At 41.5% G+C, this 15,625-nt stretch overlaps 1 protein-coding gene across 26 annotated transcripts in view; it reads right to left on the bottom strand.

The window, feature by feature from the left end:
• Nucleotides 1-1,430: 1,430 nt before the first annotated feature.
• The window catches only part of mbnl2 (muscleblind-like splicing regulator 2), a 57,157-nt gene continuing 42,962 nt past the window's right edge, over nucleotides 1,431-15,625 (bottom strand). For 6 of the 26 annotated variants that reach the window (XM_037091170.1, XM_037091179.1, XM_037091173.1 and 3 more), the window contains exons 6-10: nucleotides 14,337-14,390; nucleotides 13,804-13,954; nucleotides 11,173-11,208; nucleotides 9,953-10,047; nucleotides 5,498-8,306 (exon numbers count right to left, since the gene is read on the bottom strand). In XM_037091170.1, the coding sequence (XP_036947065.1) occupies nucleotides 8,274-8,306; nucleotides 9,953-10,047; nucleotides 11,173-11,208; nucleotides 13,804-13,954; nucleotides 14,337-14,390 (369 nt within the window). In that variant the 3' untranslated portion in view covers nucleotides 5,498-8,273. The other 20 variants (XM_037091174.1, XM_037091178.1, XM_037091180.1 and 17 more) reach the window with 14 other exon arrangements.

Here is a 15,625-nt window from a genome sequence, read left to right as displayed (position 1 = left end):
CATAAAAATGAAGAAACGTGATGATCGACATCGCTCACCTCCTGCCTCTGTGGGCTTGGCGGCTCTAGAGCACCACGCTTGGTTTTCCTTTGCTGCTGGCGGACGTCCTTCTGATGGCTGCTGGCTTTAACACATTTTGTTTCTGGGCGCTTGCTACAAAGAATGGCGACACACTCGTCATGGGGCCTGTTGGGAAACAAAGTCAAGGGATGATGGGAGCTGTTCCAGAAAAGTCTCCTTGACTTGACTTCGTCTGGAACATGCTGATTGTCATCAAATGAAACGTTTTCTATATCATGTATGTATATATAAGGAAACATTGTACTCAGCCAGTTGAGGGGTTTAAAATCTAGAGTGGCGCGACTGCTGGTGAGCTGCATCTGCTCACATTTAACACTCCCTGTTGACTCCTTCTGGCTGTGAACACTGTCTGTGGCTTTGACAATGTTGTTTTTAGTTTTTTTTTTTTTTTTAATTTGAAACAAATGTCATGCTGGACACATTTCAGCGGGAAGTGATTACTGAAAATGATGTTCGTTGTGTACTTAAAATGGCATCGAGCGAGACATTGTGAAAGAGGAGCTAAGGGAGGTCCTGACGGAGGGAACAGTCAGACCCGCAGTTTACTGAATCTTCGGGGAACACTGTGAAAGAGTGCTTTTTATCATTGTTACGCAACTTTTATGACATTCTTTCAAAACGAAACTTGACGGAGATGAGCAAAGCAGACGGCTTCACTGCGTTTAACTATTTTTCCAGGGACGTTTGAGTTGAGCACTTCTTCACTTTTTTTTACATTCCTCAGTCGTAGCTGGCAGGTCGACCCAAAATCTAGCTTCAGCTACCGGATGAGAATCTCCCCGCTGTCTACCTGAGACGTGGCCCTACATTTTCTCACGTCAAGGTTAGAGAGCTTGCTAACTTTACTGTTAAACGTGTGGTATTAATGACCCCTCATATGGATGTTTTTCCCCCAAAAAATGCTCCACTGCAGTAACAGGAAATGACACAGAAAACAACAAATGAAACCTTACTCATCCCAGTCTGAGGCCTTATCTCTATGTAAGTCAGCTGTGGCACAAACTTCATTATGTAAAGCGCAGACCTGCTTAAAAGACAGCAGCACAAGTCTTTGTCTTCAGTCTGAGTGTGCTGGTAGAGTCCGTGATATGCTCTTTATTTAGTTTTGTGCCAGTGGTTTCCTAAGTGGACTTCAGGGCCCTTGCTGGTCCCTGAAGGATCACTAGGAGCCACGGACTTTATAGTCACAGGACCTTTAGCCCCTCTGGTCTACAGCATACAATTACAGTCCTGCAGCACACTAAATATCCTATCTGGGTCACTAAAATGAGTCTAGGACACTGTCTGGGCTCTCACACGACCTTTATGCAACACAAATAAGAGATCCAGGCAAAAAAAAAAAAACACAATTCATTTGATTTTCTTTATTTCTTTCTTTCAATAGATTTTACACTATCTTGCTGGAACCAAAGAAACATTTTGACTATAGAAACATAAAATAGCACAAAATATATGCAAAAAAAAAGAAAAAAAAAAAGAATACATTTAAAAATGATTACATTGAAAGTATAAATTCCGATGAGGGTCTTCTTATCAATTTAACTTTGTGTCTTGACTTTGTTGGTAGGGCACACTGCAACAACGATGGCACAGGCAGTCACAGCCGGTAAACCTGCAGTCTCCAGTGTAGTGCCCTCTGCTGGCTGAAGCCCAGAATTACAATCTCTGAACGGTTCCATTGTATAAGGCAATGGGACATAAAAAGATCTCACTACAGATTTGGGAGAGCGGAGGTAAAGACCAATGACTGTTCACTCTGCTGCAGTCGCCCCTTTTGGCCTTTGCGATTGCGCACATTAAAACCTTTTTTTAAAAAATGACTTTTTAGATATAAAGATACATATTTGAAATGAAACTGAGAAGGGATTTGAAAAGAGAGACCCGCTGGGAGTCTCTTGAAATTTTTTTTTTTTTATAAGAGCTCTTAAAAACATAAAACCTTAAGCACGATGGACTCAAGATAAGGCAAAGTGTTTGGATAAGCTGAGTCTGCTCAGTTGACCAACTGCTCAGAAAGTGCTTACATTTTTCTTCTTTTTTTTTTTTTTTTACCATCAGTCAATCATTGCCAACACATTTTTCAAAAGAAAAAAAAAAAAACAGAACATTACATCTCAAGAGGATTTCCATACACAAGGGCATTGTGGGTCACCAAATGAGAACATTTTGTGTACAGACGTTTTTTTTTTGTTTTGTTTGTTGTTTTTTTTTCCACTAGAAACATTCAGTACGTTATCGTTTAGTAAGAAAAGAAGATCTTGTTTTTTATCTCATGCAACATGTTGAATTCGAAGTTATTTACCGGTCGTATCTGCCTTTTTCGTCGATGAACAGATTTACTGCACTAGCGGGGGGGAGGAGGGGGCAAAAAACCTCTTGAAGGAAATGAATAAAACAGATCACATCTTTAAACAATATGAAAAGTGCAATCCTTAACTCTAGTGATACATACGCCTCGAATAAAGTGTGGAACCTAAAGGTCCTTTGTCAGGGGAAGAGTTGTACATCTGAACTTATTAATTTATAGATTATTTAGTTCTTATATATATATATTCATATATAATCTATGTAACATTGATGACTTTAAATCTATTTAAGTGTTACAGTCACAGCACTATAGAGGCTGTTATTCGCTAATGAAAATATTAGGTCATTGTCATAATCTCAGTGAAGAATAAGAAATGTTCATATCTTCTTTACAATCTACCTTGTGTACAGTGTTCTAGCAAAAAGAAACAAAAAATCAACTTAACAATGTCATTTACAAAAATACCGAACTTTAGTAATTGCAACATTTGGTTGCCACAGCAACAACTTAATATTGTTATGAAATACTATTATACTAGAGTGAAAAGTACATCTTTTTTGAAATTTTCTTCTTCTTTTTTTGGTAAAATGTCATCTATACAATAAACATTTTTTTTTCCAACAACACAAGCAACTCTATAACTATGCTCATTACTGCAACACCGTGATCTTTTTAAATCGATGAGAAGGCAAGAGAGATCCAGTAGCTTTTCTATCGGTGGGCCGACTTTTTAAAACCCCCACCCTTCAAGACGTGTGCGACTTCTCATTCGCTGACCTGACAGGTTAGACCTTGAAATGACCAACCGTGCAGAATGTAGCACAGCTCAATAAATTACATTCATTTCAAAATAGAATAGTTAACAACATTGTTTTTTTTTTTTTTGACTAAAATTTGACCAAGAGTAACATAAGATAAATTACAACAAAATAGAACTTTTACCACCGTCCACAAATATTACATACAAATCATAATGTGAAGACAATCAGAGTGGATGAAACCGAAACGTGGAACCCGAGCGGAGCGCTCTCGTCCCAAGGTATGATTGTGGATTGTCAATGTTAATCAAGCACCATGAAATTACATCAGATGTTTTTGAGAAATGGAAAAATCAAATTTAGTATGAGTTAAAATGGAGAAAATGGAGGAAAAAAAAAAGTGTTGGTCAAAAATAATAAAATGCATGGTTGTGAGTGGAGGTGGAGATGGCGGAGGGTTTTGGGGGGGTTCACACATACCTTGATAATAGACACAAACACAAATTTTAAATAACTTTGAATACATTTCTAGAACCGTGAATATAAACTCTCAAAATAAGAGACACTTTACATACATTACACAGTTTACAATACATTTTTTTTTTCTCACTCACGTTCCTCATGTAAACTACTCAAACCATGGTAAGAAAACGATGGTACACCGTGAAAGTCACCAAACATTCTACAAAGCTATTTTTGATTTGTCGTTTCTTTAACTTCTTTTTGTCTCAATAAAGTCACTTGTGATGTTCATGAGCGGTTACTAGAAAACCGTTTTTTTTTTTGTTTGTTTTTCTTTTTTTTTCCCCAGGAACGATTCGCAAAAAATGTGATGTCTTTCCCGAAAAAAGGTCCATGTAGCTTCCGAGCCAGTGTTTTTTGTGTCTGTGACTTTTTAGTGATACATTTTGGATGCATGTGTTGTTGATGAGCATTTTTTAGGCACTTCTACAGTTTTCTAAAATGGAACAGGATTATCGGTGATAGTAGGGTTGGACAGGACAACCGACGGTCACAGATAGCCCTCCAGTCGAAGTTCAAGTCATCTTTTGCTTGACGAGCATCGTCAAATGCACCGTTTTTTTTTGTTTTTTTTTTTAAATATATTTTTTAAAATTTTTGTTTAGTCTTAGCACTTAAGTCCCTCACCCTCCCCCCCCCTCCCCAGAAAAAACCCCTCCTACCAGGCCTGGTGTTGTCATCACCTGCGAGACCTCGCTTCGAGTCCCAGTCTGCCGGCAGACCATCAGTCTCCAGATACGAACACACATGCACGCATACACACAAGGCTTGGTATGTCTGGAACGAACCCTCAAGCTTTGTTAAGCCCTTGGCACAGACCCAAGCCTTTAGGCTTTTTCGGTAATGGCCACGACTATCTTCTGTCAACACTGGGCACTGTCTTCCCCAGTCCCGACTACATGCAAAAATCCGTGCACAATCTATCCCACCACTCCTCCTGAACAAAGAACTGAAGAACAAATAAAGGGTTGTTTCTGAGCAGCTTTCGCAATGGCCAAAGAGACAAAAAAAAATGATTAAAATGTGGCTCTGCTTTTCTTGCAGGTTGATTCCACCGACCTCTTCCCGAGCTGCGACTTTGGCAAGATGTTTCCGGAGATGAGAAGTTGGCGTGGGGTTGGGGGGGAAGGGGAGGATAAGCTTCATCATGGCATCTGAACAGCATCTGGGGCAGATGAGGGTCACAGAGGTACCCCTCGCAGGGGACAGTCACATTAAGAAAACATGAGCCCGTCTGCCCCAAGGACATTCAACTTTGTAGAGAGGAAAAAGCAAAGACCGCGAGACGAGCAAAAACCCACTCGAAAGCGCCGAGTGCGCTGGTGTGGTTGTGCACGGGTTTTCTTTTCTGTGACTCTTCCTATTTTCCACTTCAACATTAAGCACTATAGTTCTCGTATAGTGCAAATCAAGCATCTTTTTGTTTTACCAACCAAGGGGGTGAACGTTGTGCAGCTGTTTTTAGAATAAATATGAAAGATAGGGGATCCACGGTACTTTGGGAGAACAGTTGTTAAAATGACCTCTATAGTGTGTTTGCTATGTATGTAGTACTATACATAAGAATATTTTTTACTTTTTCATGTTAATAGTTTTTTTTTTCCCTAGCAATACATACAGTATATATCTTTTTTGTGTGTATGTGTGTTACACCGGCACTGCAGTTCTTATGGTTAAATTGAAGTGTTACACTCTTAGCATGCAGGTTGCTGGACCTCTATGGGAGAGGTAAGGTAGTATTTACACAGGGGCTGTTTTGGGTTTCCTAGTGCAGCTTCGTGACACTCCATTCCCTTCCTGACACTTATTTCAGGATGATCTGGAGGAGAGAGACAGACACAAGGGAAAAGAAGGGGAGAAAGGTTTAGTCGACCTGTAAGAGAGACATTTATTTTACTCACATGGATAATAGAGAGTGATCTGCTTTGTGAGACGACTTAAGTACACAGAATCGATGCTTTTATTGTGTTTGGTGTCTCCTTGAGATCTGGATCAAACTGTATTTGCCTTTTTTCCTCCTTCTTAAGGCCTCAGAGTGCTTCAAACAAAGTGCTTATTGGATCATCTAACAACGCCTGAAAACACTTTAACAACAGTGTGATATGTCAGGTTACTACTGTGTACTACTAGGTGTAAAATTAGGCAGGATTTAAACTCATCTTTAGGCCCCGATCTCGAGAACAGCTGCTTCGAAACTGCTTTAGAATCGCGTGTGGGCGAAAACAGCGCCCGTGGCTGTGCAAGGTACCTGGGCCAAGTCTGACACTGACAGGTACTCCGACTCCTTGCCTTCCGCTGAAAAGCTTAAGTATTTTCAAGTTTTTGTGTGCCTCTGACACTGCAAGGAATATGTGATGTGTGGTGGAAGACAGGAGCACATGTCAGGTGTTGTACCACAGGAAAACAATGATTTTTCTGGTGAAACGATTCTAGAGATGCATTTTGTTGTGTTCGACCTCTGAAGCATTTCGAAACCTATAGTTTGTTTGGTCTGGTCGGAATTTGATCTGGTTTCTTTTAACACTGCAAAAAAAAAAATCCTGTTAACCAAAATACATCATCATGAATGCTCACTCCACTTAGCGGTGAGGTGTGTTTGGGATGGGAGTGAGAAAATAAACGCAGGAAGAAGGTCATCTTAAATATCGACAAGGCAATGTCTGTTGTTGGTAGTCGAAGCCTTGATTGTTTACCTGATTGGCTGCTGGTAACTAATTCAAAAGTGGCTATGGAGCCGTTTAAATTAAACTTGAAGAGAAAGCTCTGTAGTTGGGTCAGATCAAAGTCCTGACAAACCCTCTCAAACCTCTTCTTCACCAATACGGAAATGATTCTGTTCCAGATAGTACACCCAATTTTGAACCATTTTAGAAAATTCCCTCTGTTGATGACGTATCCTTGATGACAAAGGTTCCACTTTTTTTCAAAACTTGTTGAAAAAAATGACCTTGATAATAACTAGGTTACAAGAATCTTGAGCTAATGATGGAAAACTGCTATGAAAGATCGGTGAAGTATTTCTGATCCGTACCTGAGTGTGACTGCTGTGTTCAGATCGATCCAAAAAATTGCACAAAGAGGGAAAAACAACCCAACCACATTAAGAAATGCAGGTTTGCATTTCTCAGTTTCTTCACCATGAACACTGTTACCTTGTGATGTGGTCGGACATCATGTTTGTACTTTGTTGAAGCACTCTGAGACAGTAAGACATCAGGTGGGCAATGAGTACCACAGAAACTGTAATGTAACGTCCCAGAAGGTTGAGACAATCACAGATAAACATTTGTCAATAAATAGTCCTTTTCTGTCTTAGAGCTGTGGTTATGCCATCTGCCTGCTGCTTCGTGCAGATAAGAGCAAATGCTTCTAATTATTTGCAAATAGCATTTGACCCAGGTCTGGTCACCTGTGTGTGTATCCTTTCTTTAGGAGATAAAGGCTAATCCAACACATGATATAGAAAGAGAGAGAGAGAAGAGAAGAAGAAGAAGAGGAAGAAGAAGAAGAGAGAGATTGTCTGTTGGGGGTAGGACAGGTAGAAGAGCTGCTGGCTTCCAATCATGTGGTCGCCACTGGCAGCAAGCCAACACAGAACAAAGCTGCATGGTGCTTGTTAATAGACAAAAGACGGTGAGCAAAGGACAGAAGCCACTGGTCACATCACACATCACAGAAGGTCACCATAGGTGGAGAACGTGTGATGTGCACGGGCTGAGAGGAAAGCCCGCTCCATAGAGCAGTATGGAGATAGGAAAATATTACCGGATGCCAGATGGGTGGGATCAGCCAGCTAGGATTGTACACCCCACCCGTCTGGCACCACAGTGGGGTAAAAACAAACACCACGAATTGTTTGCGGGTCCTATTTGTCTAAGCTTTGGCACAGTAATACTGTCAGTGTGTTTCAGGCCAGAACAAGTCAGGAGGAAAGAAAGATGGCGGACGTTTTAAGTATTGTATCGTTTTTTTCAAAGGTTAATATCAGATTATTATTCTAATTGCACTGGATCTTACTGACCTAGTCTGATAATTTGAATATATGTGACAAGAATAAGGACAGGTTCCGTCCACGAGGATGGGAGAGATTGAACCCCGGTCCTCCAGCTAGAGAGCCGCACGATGTAACAATCCCTGGCTCTATTTAATCATAAGAACTTATCTTCCTATCAATTCATGTCGCCAGAGTGATCACATGCAGCCTGGAAAGTATGCAATGTAATACCGTATTTAGACAGTCGAGGGCGCTGCTGCCTCACGATCTCTACCAGGAGCAGTGACGTTACCAGAGACCCCAGGACTGCTAGCGGCGTTGCAGATGTGTTAATATGAGCAGGGACACAGAATGACGTGATTGGTGACTGCTTGTCATGTCACAGAGGGTCATCATTTGACCAGACTCTGAACCCCTCAACATGTCTGCAACATGCTGCCTCTCTACGCATGTGTAGAGATGCAACACCATGATTATATATGTGATTATAATCATTTCATAAGTTGTCTTGACACGTAACAGTTACGGGATGCTAACGGCTGATACTAACCAGCCAGCATTAGTAGAAACTCAGGATTTGTAGCTCAGTTATGGACTGAGGGGTTGTTTTTCAGCAAAAACAATGACGTCGGCACCATGTGATCTTTAAAAAAGAAAGACAAAAAAAATCAGATTCAGGGGTGTTTATTTGGAAGAAAAATACGACGAGGATGACTGTTGTAAACGAGGCGTGTGGTGAATGCAGCACAGCTTGTGATTCGAAGTGTTAACTATGTCCTAGCTGGAGGGATCTTTATGCAGGGTGTGGAGAAGGGGGGAGAAACAGAGGGGGGCAGACGGAGACAGACAGCGAAGGCTGACGTCAGTGTTTCTCCGGCTCCTTGTCCCACATGCATCTTTAAAGAGCAGCTCTGCTTCCTGCTGCTACTGCTGCTGCATGCCAATTACAGGAAGAGACGGTGACTCACAGGAAGTGCACGCACTGCTGGCCTATGAGGGGCAATAAAGGCACAAGGTGCTGTGGCTGGATCCATTGTTAATGATGGAAGGAGAAAGTCTGAGAAATTAATTTTCCTTTTCAACATTTTTTAACTAATCAGTGATTTTCTTTGGGGTTTTTCTTTTCATTCCAGATGGGATATACATTCTGTTGTTAAAGGTTTTTCTTTGACAGTTTCATCTGATAAAACTGATTAATTCAAAAAGAAGCTGGTAACAAAGTAGTGAGAAGAACTGTCACAAAAAAGGTCCCCACAACTAGTACTAGTCAAACTATAAATTTATTTGCACTTACGCATATGAAGACACTCAATCTTTGTTGGTCTTGAATGTCCTAAATACAGAAAAATACATCCACATCCTCTGTTGTGGAAGATTCTGCATTCACTGAAAATGACGTTCGTTTGTTAGTCCGCTCCCACCTGTGGAACACTTCTCATCTGTTCATCTTTGTGTCCTCAAGGCACCTCAGCACCGAACTACCAGTAAATGATTGCCAGCTGCGTGAGGCCAGGGTGCCAGCATTGTGCTGAAATTTCCGCGTTTAAAATGGGGCACACATGCGTCACTCTGGCATTCGAACCTGGCCCTGCTTCCCCTGGCTCCTGCTGACACGCAGCAACAGGAGAGCCGCCGATCAGAGGGCCATTTTTAGACAGCTTCTGTGATCATTTTTCCTGTGTCTGTCTCAGCCTGACAAGCGCGGCCTGTAACTGTTTCCTCACATGATTTATTCTCGCTTTTGTCCCGCGACCAGTAGTAGGGTAAAAAGGTGAAACTGGGAAGAGCAGAAACAGGAAAGAAATCCAACATGGCAGCTGTTAAGTGCTGCGGGAATGGCCTGTATGTACTGTATTTGCTTGAAAGTGTGTGTGTTTGCATAGCACACAAGCAGTACAAATGATGCTCCCTACTGCAGATGGAGAGGCTTATTTGAAAACAACAAGAAAAAAAAAAAAGTGGAAAATTAAAACAGAACATGCAAAAACAAAACCAGGAAGTAGTGCAACACAACACAACTACTACTTTGCAAATGTGGGAGCTCTGAAGAAGTGCTTGCAAGAAATTCAAAGCGGTGCACTGGCACCGGCTCACTGAGGTAGATCCTCTGGAAAATACCCACTCGCAGACTTTTCGTGTCAGTGTGAGTTCGCCTAGTGCAGGCGGATGGATGGAAGGGTGTGGGCTCGGGCTCGGGCTCAGCTGCAGGTTATTGCAGCTCACTATTAGAAGGCAGCACTTATTCAGAGCTCCGGGGACTGATGAAAGAAAGCTTTAAAAGGAGCAAACCTGATTGGCTGGTGCTGTTGCTGCGTAGGGGACACTTGTGGCAGGAGTTGTTGCTGCAGAGACAGTAGCAGGCGTAGCACTGTACATCATTGGGACTTTTGTTTTGAGGGTGGGAAAGGGGAGGTGGGGGGAGAGGGAGGAGGAATGGGGGAGAGGGAAGGGGGTGGTAGCAATGGACAGGTAGGTGGAGCATTATGGTAACCATCACAACCGTTGTGATGTGTGTGTGTCGACGGTATCGTTTGTTGTTGTAGTTGTTGTTGTTGTTGTTGTTGATGGTGGTGGTGGTGGTGGTGGCGGATGTTACAGAGAGCCAGCAAGCCATCGTTAGGGTTACACCGGCAGATGGCATGCAACCATTCACAATGCAAAGCAAGGAGGACAGAAAGAAAGAAAGAAAAAGAGAGCATGGGAGAAAAAATAAAAAAAACAAAGAGGAGAGAAGCTGATTACAATCACAAATAAGGAAATTTATACGGAAAATCAGTTTGCTGTTTTTCCCAGAGAAGTTGAGTTGCACAAGACACCAATTACAATGAATCAATGACATTTTTGGCAGCAGGGATGGGAATTTGATATTTTTTTAAGCCATGTGGGCTGATAACAGCAGGAAGCACGCCAAAAACATGCAACTCTGATGGATTGTTGGAATAATATGTTTAAACTCATTACTCCTGGTACTTAATTTTTTTCCTTTTAGGACCTGCTGGAGAACCAACAGGGACTTTTTGTTAATTCCCATCCCCTTTTAGCAGAGACAAATGCTCCAGCTATGTGGCTGAGATAATTTCTCTGGGAAACTGATTTAAATTTCCTGATAAACACAGCACAGCAAACAGACAGTAGCTATCCTACAGCTTAAGAACAGATCAGTCTGCAGTATTTTATCCACACTACCATTTCAGTCATAAACAAACAGTCATTAGCGAGAGAGTCAGTAGGGAAACAAGAGAGTCACAACTCTTTCAGGTGACACAAAAAGTGTTACATATCATAACTCCGCCAAAAGAAATGGACAGTTTGATGAATGTCAATCCAACACATTTTTAAAAAGTTTCATCACCGCCACAGGAGTCAATGTGCCAAAGCGATGACCTTTTGTCTCACCTGCAAGGGCTGCAGATATTACCCACTCATCCCCACTCCAACCTCCCCCCACTTCCTCCATTTTTATACATCAAACAATGTGTGTGAGAGAGCAAAGGAAGGTCAGGACCTACCAAGACTGCTAGCAGGAGTCATGCACAAGACTGACCCTGTTGTGTTCATGCAGATAAAGACAGAGAGAAAGGGAGAGGGAGGGAGACAGAGAGGGAGAGAGAGAGAGAGAGAGAGAGAGAGAGAGAGAGAGAGAGAGAGAGAGAGGAAGAAATAAATGGGTTAATTGAGGGAGGAGAACATCAAGGTTAGACAAAGACAAAAAAAAAGAAAAGCTTGAAGTTTTCACTCAGCTCAGATGCTACTGTTGCAGTGGTGCTGTGAGCCAGCTATAATTGCAGGTAATGGTAGCAAGCAAAGGAACTCCCTTATTTCTGTTATGGCATTATTGACAAAAATACTCTTTATATCCAGCTGCATCAAACATAAAGCTAACTTAGACATACTATTAGATATGAAATCGAGGCTAAGTCTAACAAGCTGCAAAGCTGATTCAATGAGATTATTATTTACTGTTTGCAAACATAAAAGAAGGAAATCATAGATTAGTTGGCACTTATTTAGAGTTAATATGAGAGAGGCAGCACATTTTTATCTGCATCCGTATCTTTATTTGCATGTGGTTGGACTCTAACAGTAATTCTTTTAAGTATGTTTGACAATTTGAGCCTATAATTGATATGGATCATAAGTTGCTGTATTTTTTCACTATCTATTTAAAAAAAATGTTTCAGTTTCAGAATTAAGCTTCAATTTAATATTTCTGACCAAAAGAGTACGGGCCCTAAGACACCAGGCCAACCCCAATGTCAAGGAAGTCCATGAGCATGTTAGGCACTAGTTCATGTGGTGTGTCTTGCACAGCTGGCACTAGTCCGCCCTTGTGGGCTGCTTTTTAGCCATCTGAGCAAGTGGTATTGGCTGTGACGCCTGCTGGTGAGGGAAATCACCCTGATTGGCTGTTGAGCTAAGTGAATCAGTGCATGGGTAGAAAAATGGAAGAAGACAGGGCAAGTCCCTTGAGCCTGTTGCTTTAGTATCCATGATTTCACCCATTTAATGTGGTTTCTCCTTATTTTCTCCCTCAGCACCGCCTCGTCGCCAGTGCCATTTGCGACTTTTTATCAGACATAGTCTTGATTAGAAGCGGCTATATAAGCAGGAGGAAAATGAAAATGATGGACAAACATTTACACTGTATATCTGCGGTCCTAAAGCTTTTGGGTTCTCTTTCTGAATGCAGAAAACTACAAGACTATCACTATCCTCTGGTATGGAGAGTTAGTTCTTCTCATGCAGTTGCAAAACACAGAAGCTAGTTGGCTGTAGTCTTTGTATTTGTGTTTAAGTGAAGCCTTTTGGCTGAGGCACAGGCAAAGTGAGGCAACTCAGTTAGCTTTTGTCTCCTCTACTTCTATGATGTTGGTTTAACCTCAGCCTCGACCCAAGTAAATATCATGATATTTACTTATATACTTTAAATTATAATTCTGTTTCCTCAATATTTTGTGTAGTTTCCTCATCCATATCTCAGGGAGTAATATGTTTGACAGATTGTTGTGATTACAGGCTATATAAATAAAACTGACAGAGGCTAAATCTTTAGAGCCGAGAGAGCAAAACAGTAGCATCATGCAGTGTCAGTACAATGATGTGCACAGGCATCAGATGAAGAAGGGTAGGATTTACTGCATCAGAACAATTCATATACATCGAGAAACCCCACTTAGCAGATTTTAAAAAAAAAAAAAGGTTTGCAAGCACAACTTTAACCCAGGGCTACATCCCACCCACACACAGATACAGAGGCAAGGAGGGAGGGATGAGGGGCTGTCAGGCATCTCGCACCACAGGGACCCAAAATGAGCAGGTAGAGAGAAGAGTGAGGGATGTGAGTCTCATCCTCGTGACTCAGTGTGGCTACAGGCTACCGTATTAGCTGCAGTTAACTCATTTAGTGTGTGACCCGAGGGGGCTTAAGCGACTGTTAGTGTCTATGAGAGGAGCAGACACAGAGTGCATTTTGTTTGGGGGGGAGGAAATAACAGGAGAGAAATAAGGGAGCAGACTTGAATTAATTTGGGGGAAATGGCACAAAATTGCTTTTTTAATATAGTTCTTTTTTTCTACATCGATGCCTGTCAAGATAGTTTAAATACAAACTGGAAAGACTATATTTGCTCCATACCTTAAGTCATTATTTCCTCTAATCGGCTTATACTTTCTCTTTATCTTTATTGTCAGACTGGAGCCTAGTTACAGAGCCTTTGTGTTGGAAACAACTAGTCTTGCTTTGTGTGCTCGGACATTACAGTGACAGGTGTCTCATATCAAGTGGTACTATATCATATATTTTATTGCTGTGATCAAAGCCTGGCCTTCCACCTGGCAGCAATTACAAGCTTATATTGGCAGGCACCACATCAAAGTCTGAATAGTTGCAACATTAGCACACGCCATCACAGCGGGATCCTTGTGTGCGTCATCAAATAGAAATGTACGACTTAACAGACATGACTGATCAATATCAGGCGCCCTCACTTCAGCATAAAAACTCCGAAAAGATGCATTTGTGGGGGATAGGGGGTTTGCCAATCACCTTCAGGGAGTGTTATCTGCTCCTGTGTGCGCTTACATGCTCCGCACACCTATGAGTGCATCTATTTGCATCTGTATCGATCGCGAGCTCTTACCTGTGGGAAAGAAAGCGGGCTGCTGGAGCTGTGCGTTGGCCAGCGCCTGCTGGTAGTGCAAAACACTGGGGTTGAACAGGGAGCTCGACCCGTTGCTCTTCTCAAGTGCCGGTCTCTTTGGTAGGGGCTGGAGGACGCCGTGGGGGAACGCCTGTCCACACACAACACAGCAGATTTGAACGGTATCCTTACAAAATTGATATTCATAAATCTGTTATCTGTCTATGCACAGCACAACAAGGCAAAAATGGAAACTTGCTCTAACTATCACAAGGACAGTGACAAACTACACCATAGCAAGGCAATCAACAACAGAAAATAGTGTGTTATTTTAACATTACATCATAGTTGTTAATTGAATAAATGTACAGTATAATCTAGAATTGCCACTGGTGATCATAAATGATAAATATTAAACATTAAAGTGTCTTACAGGGTTTCACAAAAACAAAAGAGCCAACTTAAATTTTGTGAGTGGCTACAGTACAATTAAAGAAGCTACATGCAAAGCAAAAGGTGAAAGGTCAAAGTACCAGGTCTACAGTTGCCTCGAGGGGTCGCTTCATTGCTTTGGCAGTCGACTGAGTCTTTAATTAGCAGGCAGCGAGCACATGATGGCAGTGGGCCAATGGGATTCAAGCGTATTAACATACAGGTAACAGCAAGCAGAGGTGCGTCATGGGGGACAGCATTGCATTGTGGATAGGTGAGAAGGAAAAAAACAAAAACAAAAATAATCTGAATGCAAGTATACCACATACAAAACAATAGGCATGCACATAAACAAAAAATTGTTTTGTTTACTTTAAAGAAACATTGCTACTTTTTGAATTAGTACAAAAGCAAAAAAAAGCATCTACATTAACCTTTGGTTAAAAAAGCAAGATTCTATGATGTATTTCAAATCTACTGGGAGAGCATTGAGAAGTAACGACAACTACTTCTGAACAAATCAACTTTTTTAATATCTACGCATGAAGAAAATGCAGTAAACACAACTGATTCAGACTAAAACTGGGCTGACATTTGATGTGAGATCTGAACACAGGTTCTCTACAGTCCTACACACACAGTAACTACAGTGCTACTCTATTTGATGATGTGAGGTGTTTTTTTTGGGCCCGAGAGATGTCAACACTCACAACAGATTGGGATGTGAGTGAGCTCTGGTCAAAGCCCCTCGACTGACTGAACCCTGCCCTCACAGCTGGCAGCAAGAACTGGACGCACTTGTGAAGGCAGGTTTTAAAACTGTTACTAGCGAAAGGACTGTTGCGGCGGCGACAAAAGAATAATTTAACAGTCACATCCTTTTCTGTGGTGGTGACGCTTCAGGTCTGAAGTAACAAGTGACAAATCCTCAAACTAAATCTGCATCATGAGCGCAAGTTAGTGTGATCGATGATCGTGGGGAGGTGACGCAATGCGAGGCAACGTTATACTTCAATCACAGAATGTGGAGCTCTGTTTATTCTTACTAATATGTGTTTAAGAAATTACAGTGTTTACAAATCTAATATCAGATGTAGTAGCCAAGCTAAACTGTTTGCTTTTGTTAATTTAGTACAAATGTCTTTACATGTGATGTCACTGCTGAGAGGAAAAAAGATGACGATGATGTGATGAGCACAGCACTTAAAAGGGGTCCATGCACAAGCCTCTTGCTTCATGTATGTGGCTTTTCTAGTAGTATATAACAACAATTATCCTATTAAAGAGCAACAATGCATTGCTGATGCACTGTGGTGTTAACAGACTTAAACACTGTTGTTAGTTCAAATGGAAGATGGTCTATTAAAGTGACATGAAAAGCAAAGATGGC

The sequence above is a fragment of the Acanthopagrus latus genome, chromosome 24 (assembly GCF_904848185.1).
Source record: "Acanthopagrus latus isolate v.2019 chromosome 24, fAcaLat1.1, whole genome shotgun sequence".
Classification (NCBI taxonomy): Eukaryota; Metazoa; Chordata; class Actinopteri; order Spariformes; family Sparidae; genus Acanthopagrus; species Acanthopagrus latus.
The sequence above is the reverse complement of the archived record's forward strand: the minus strand, read 5'-3'. Positions and strand labels throughout refer to the sequence as shown.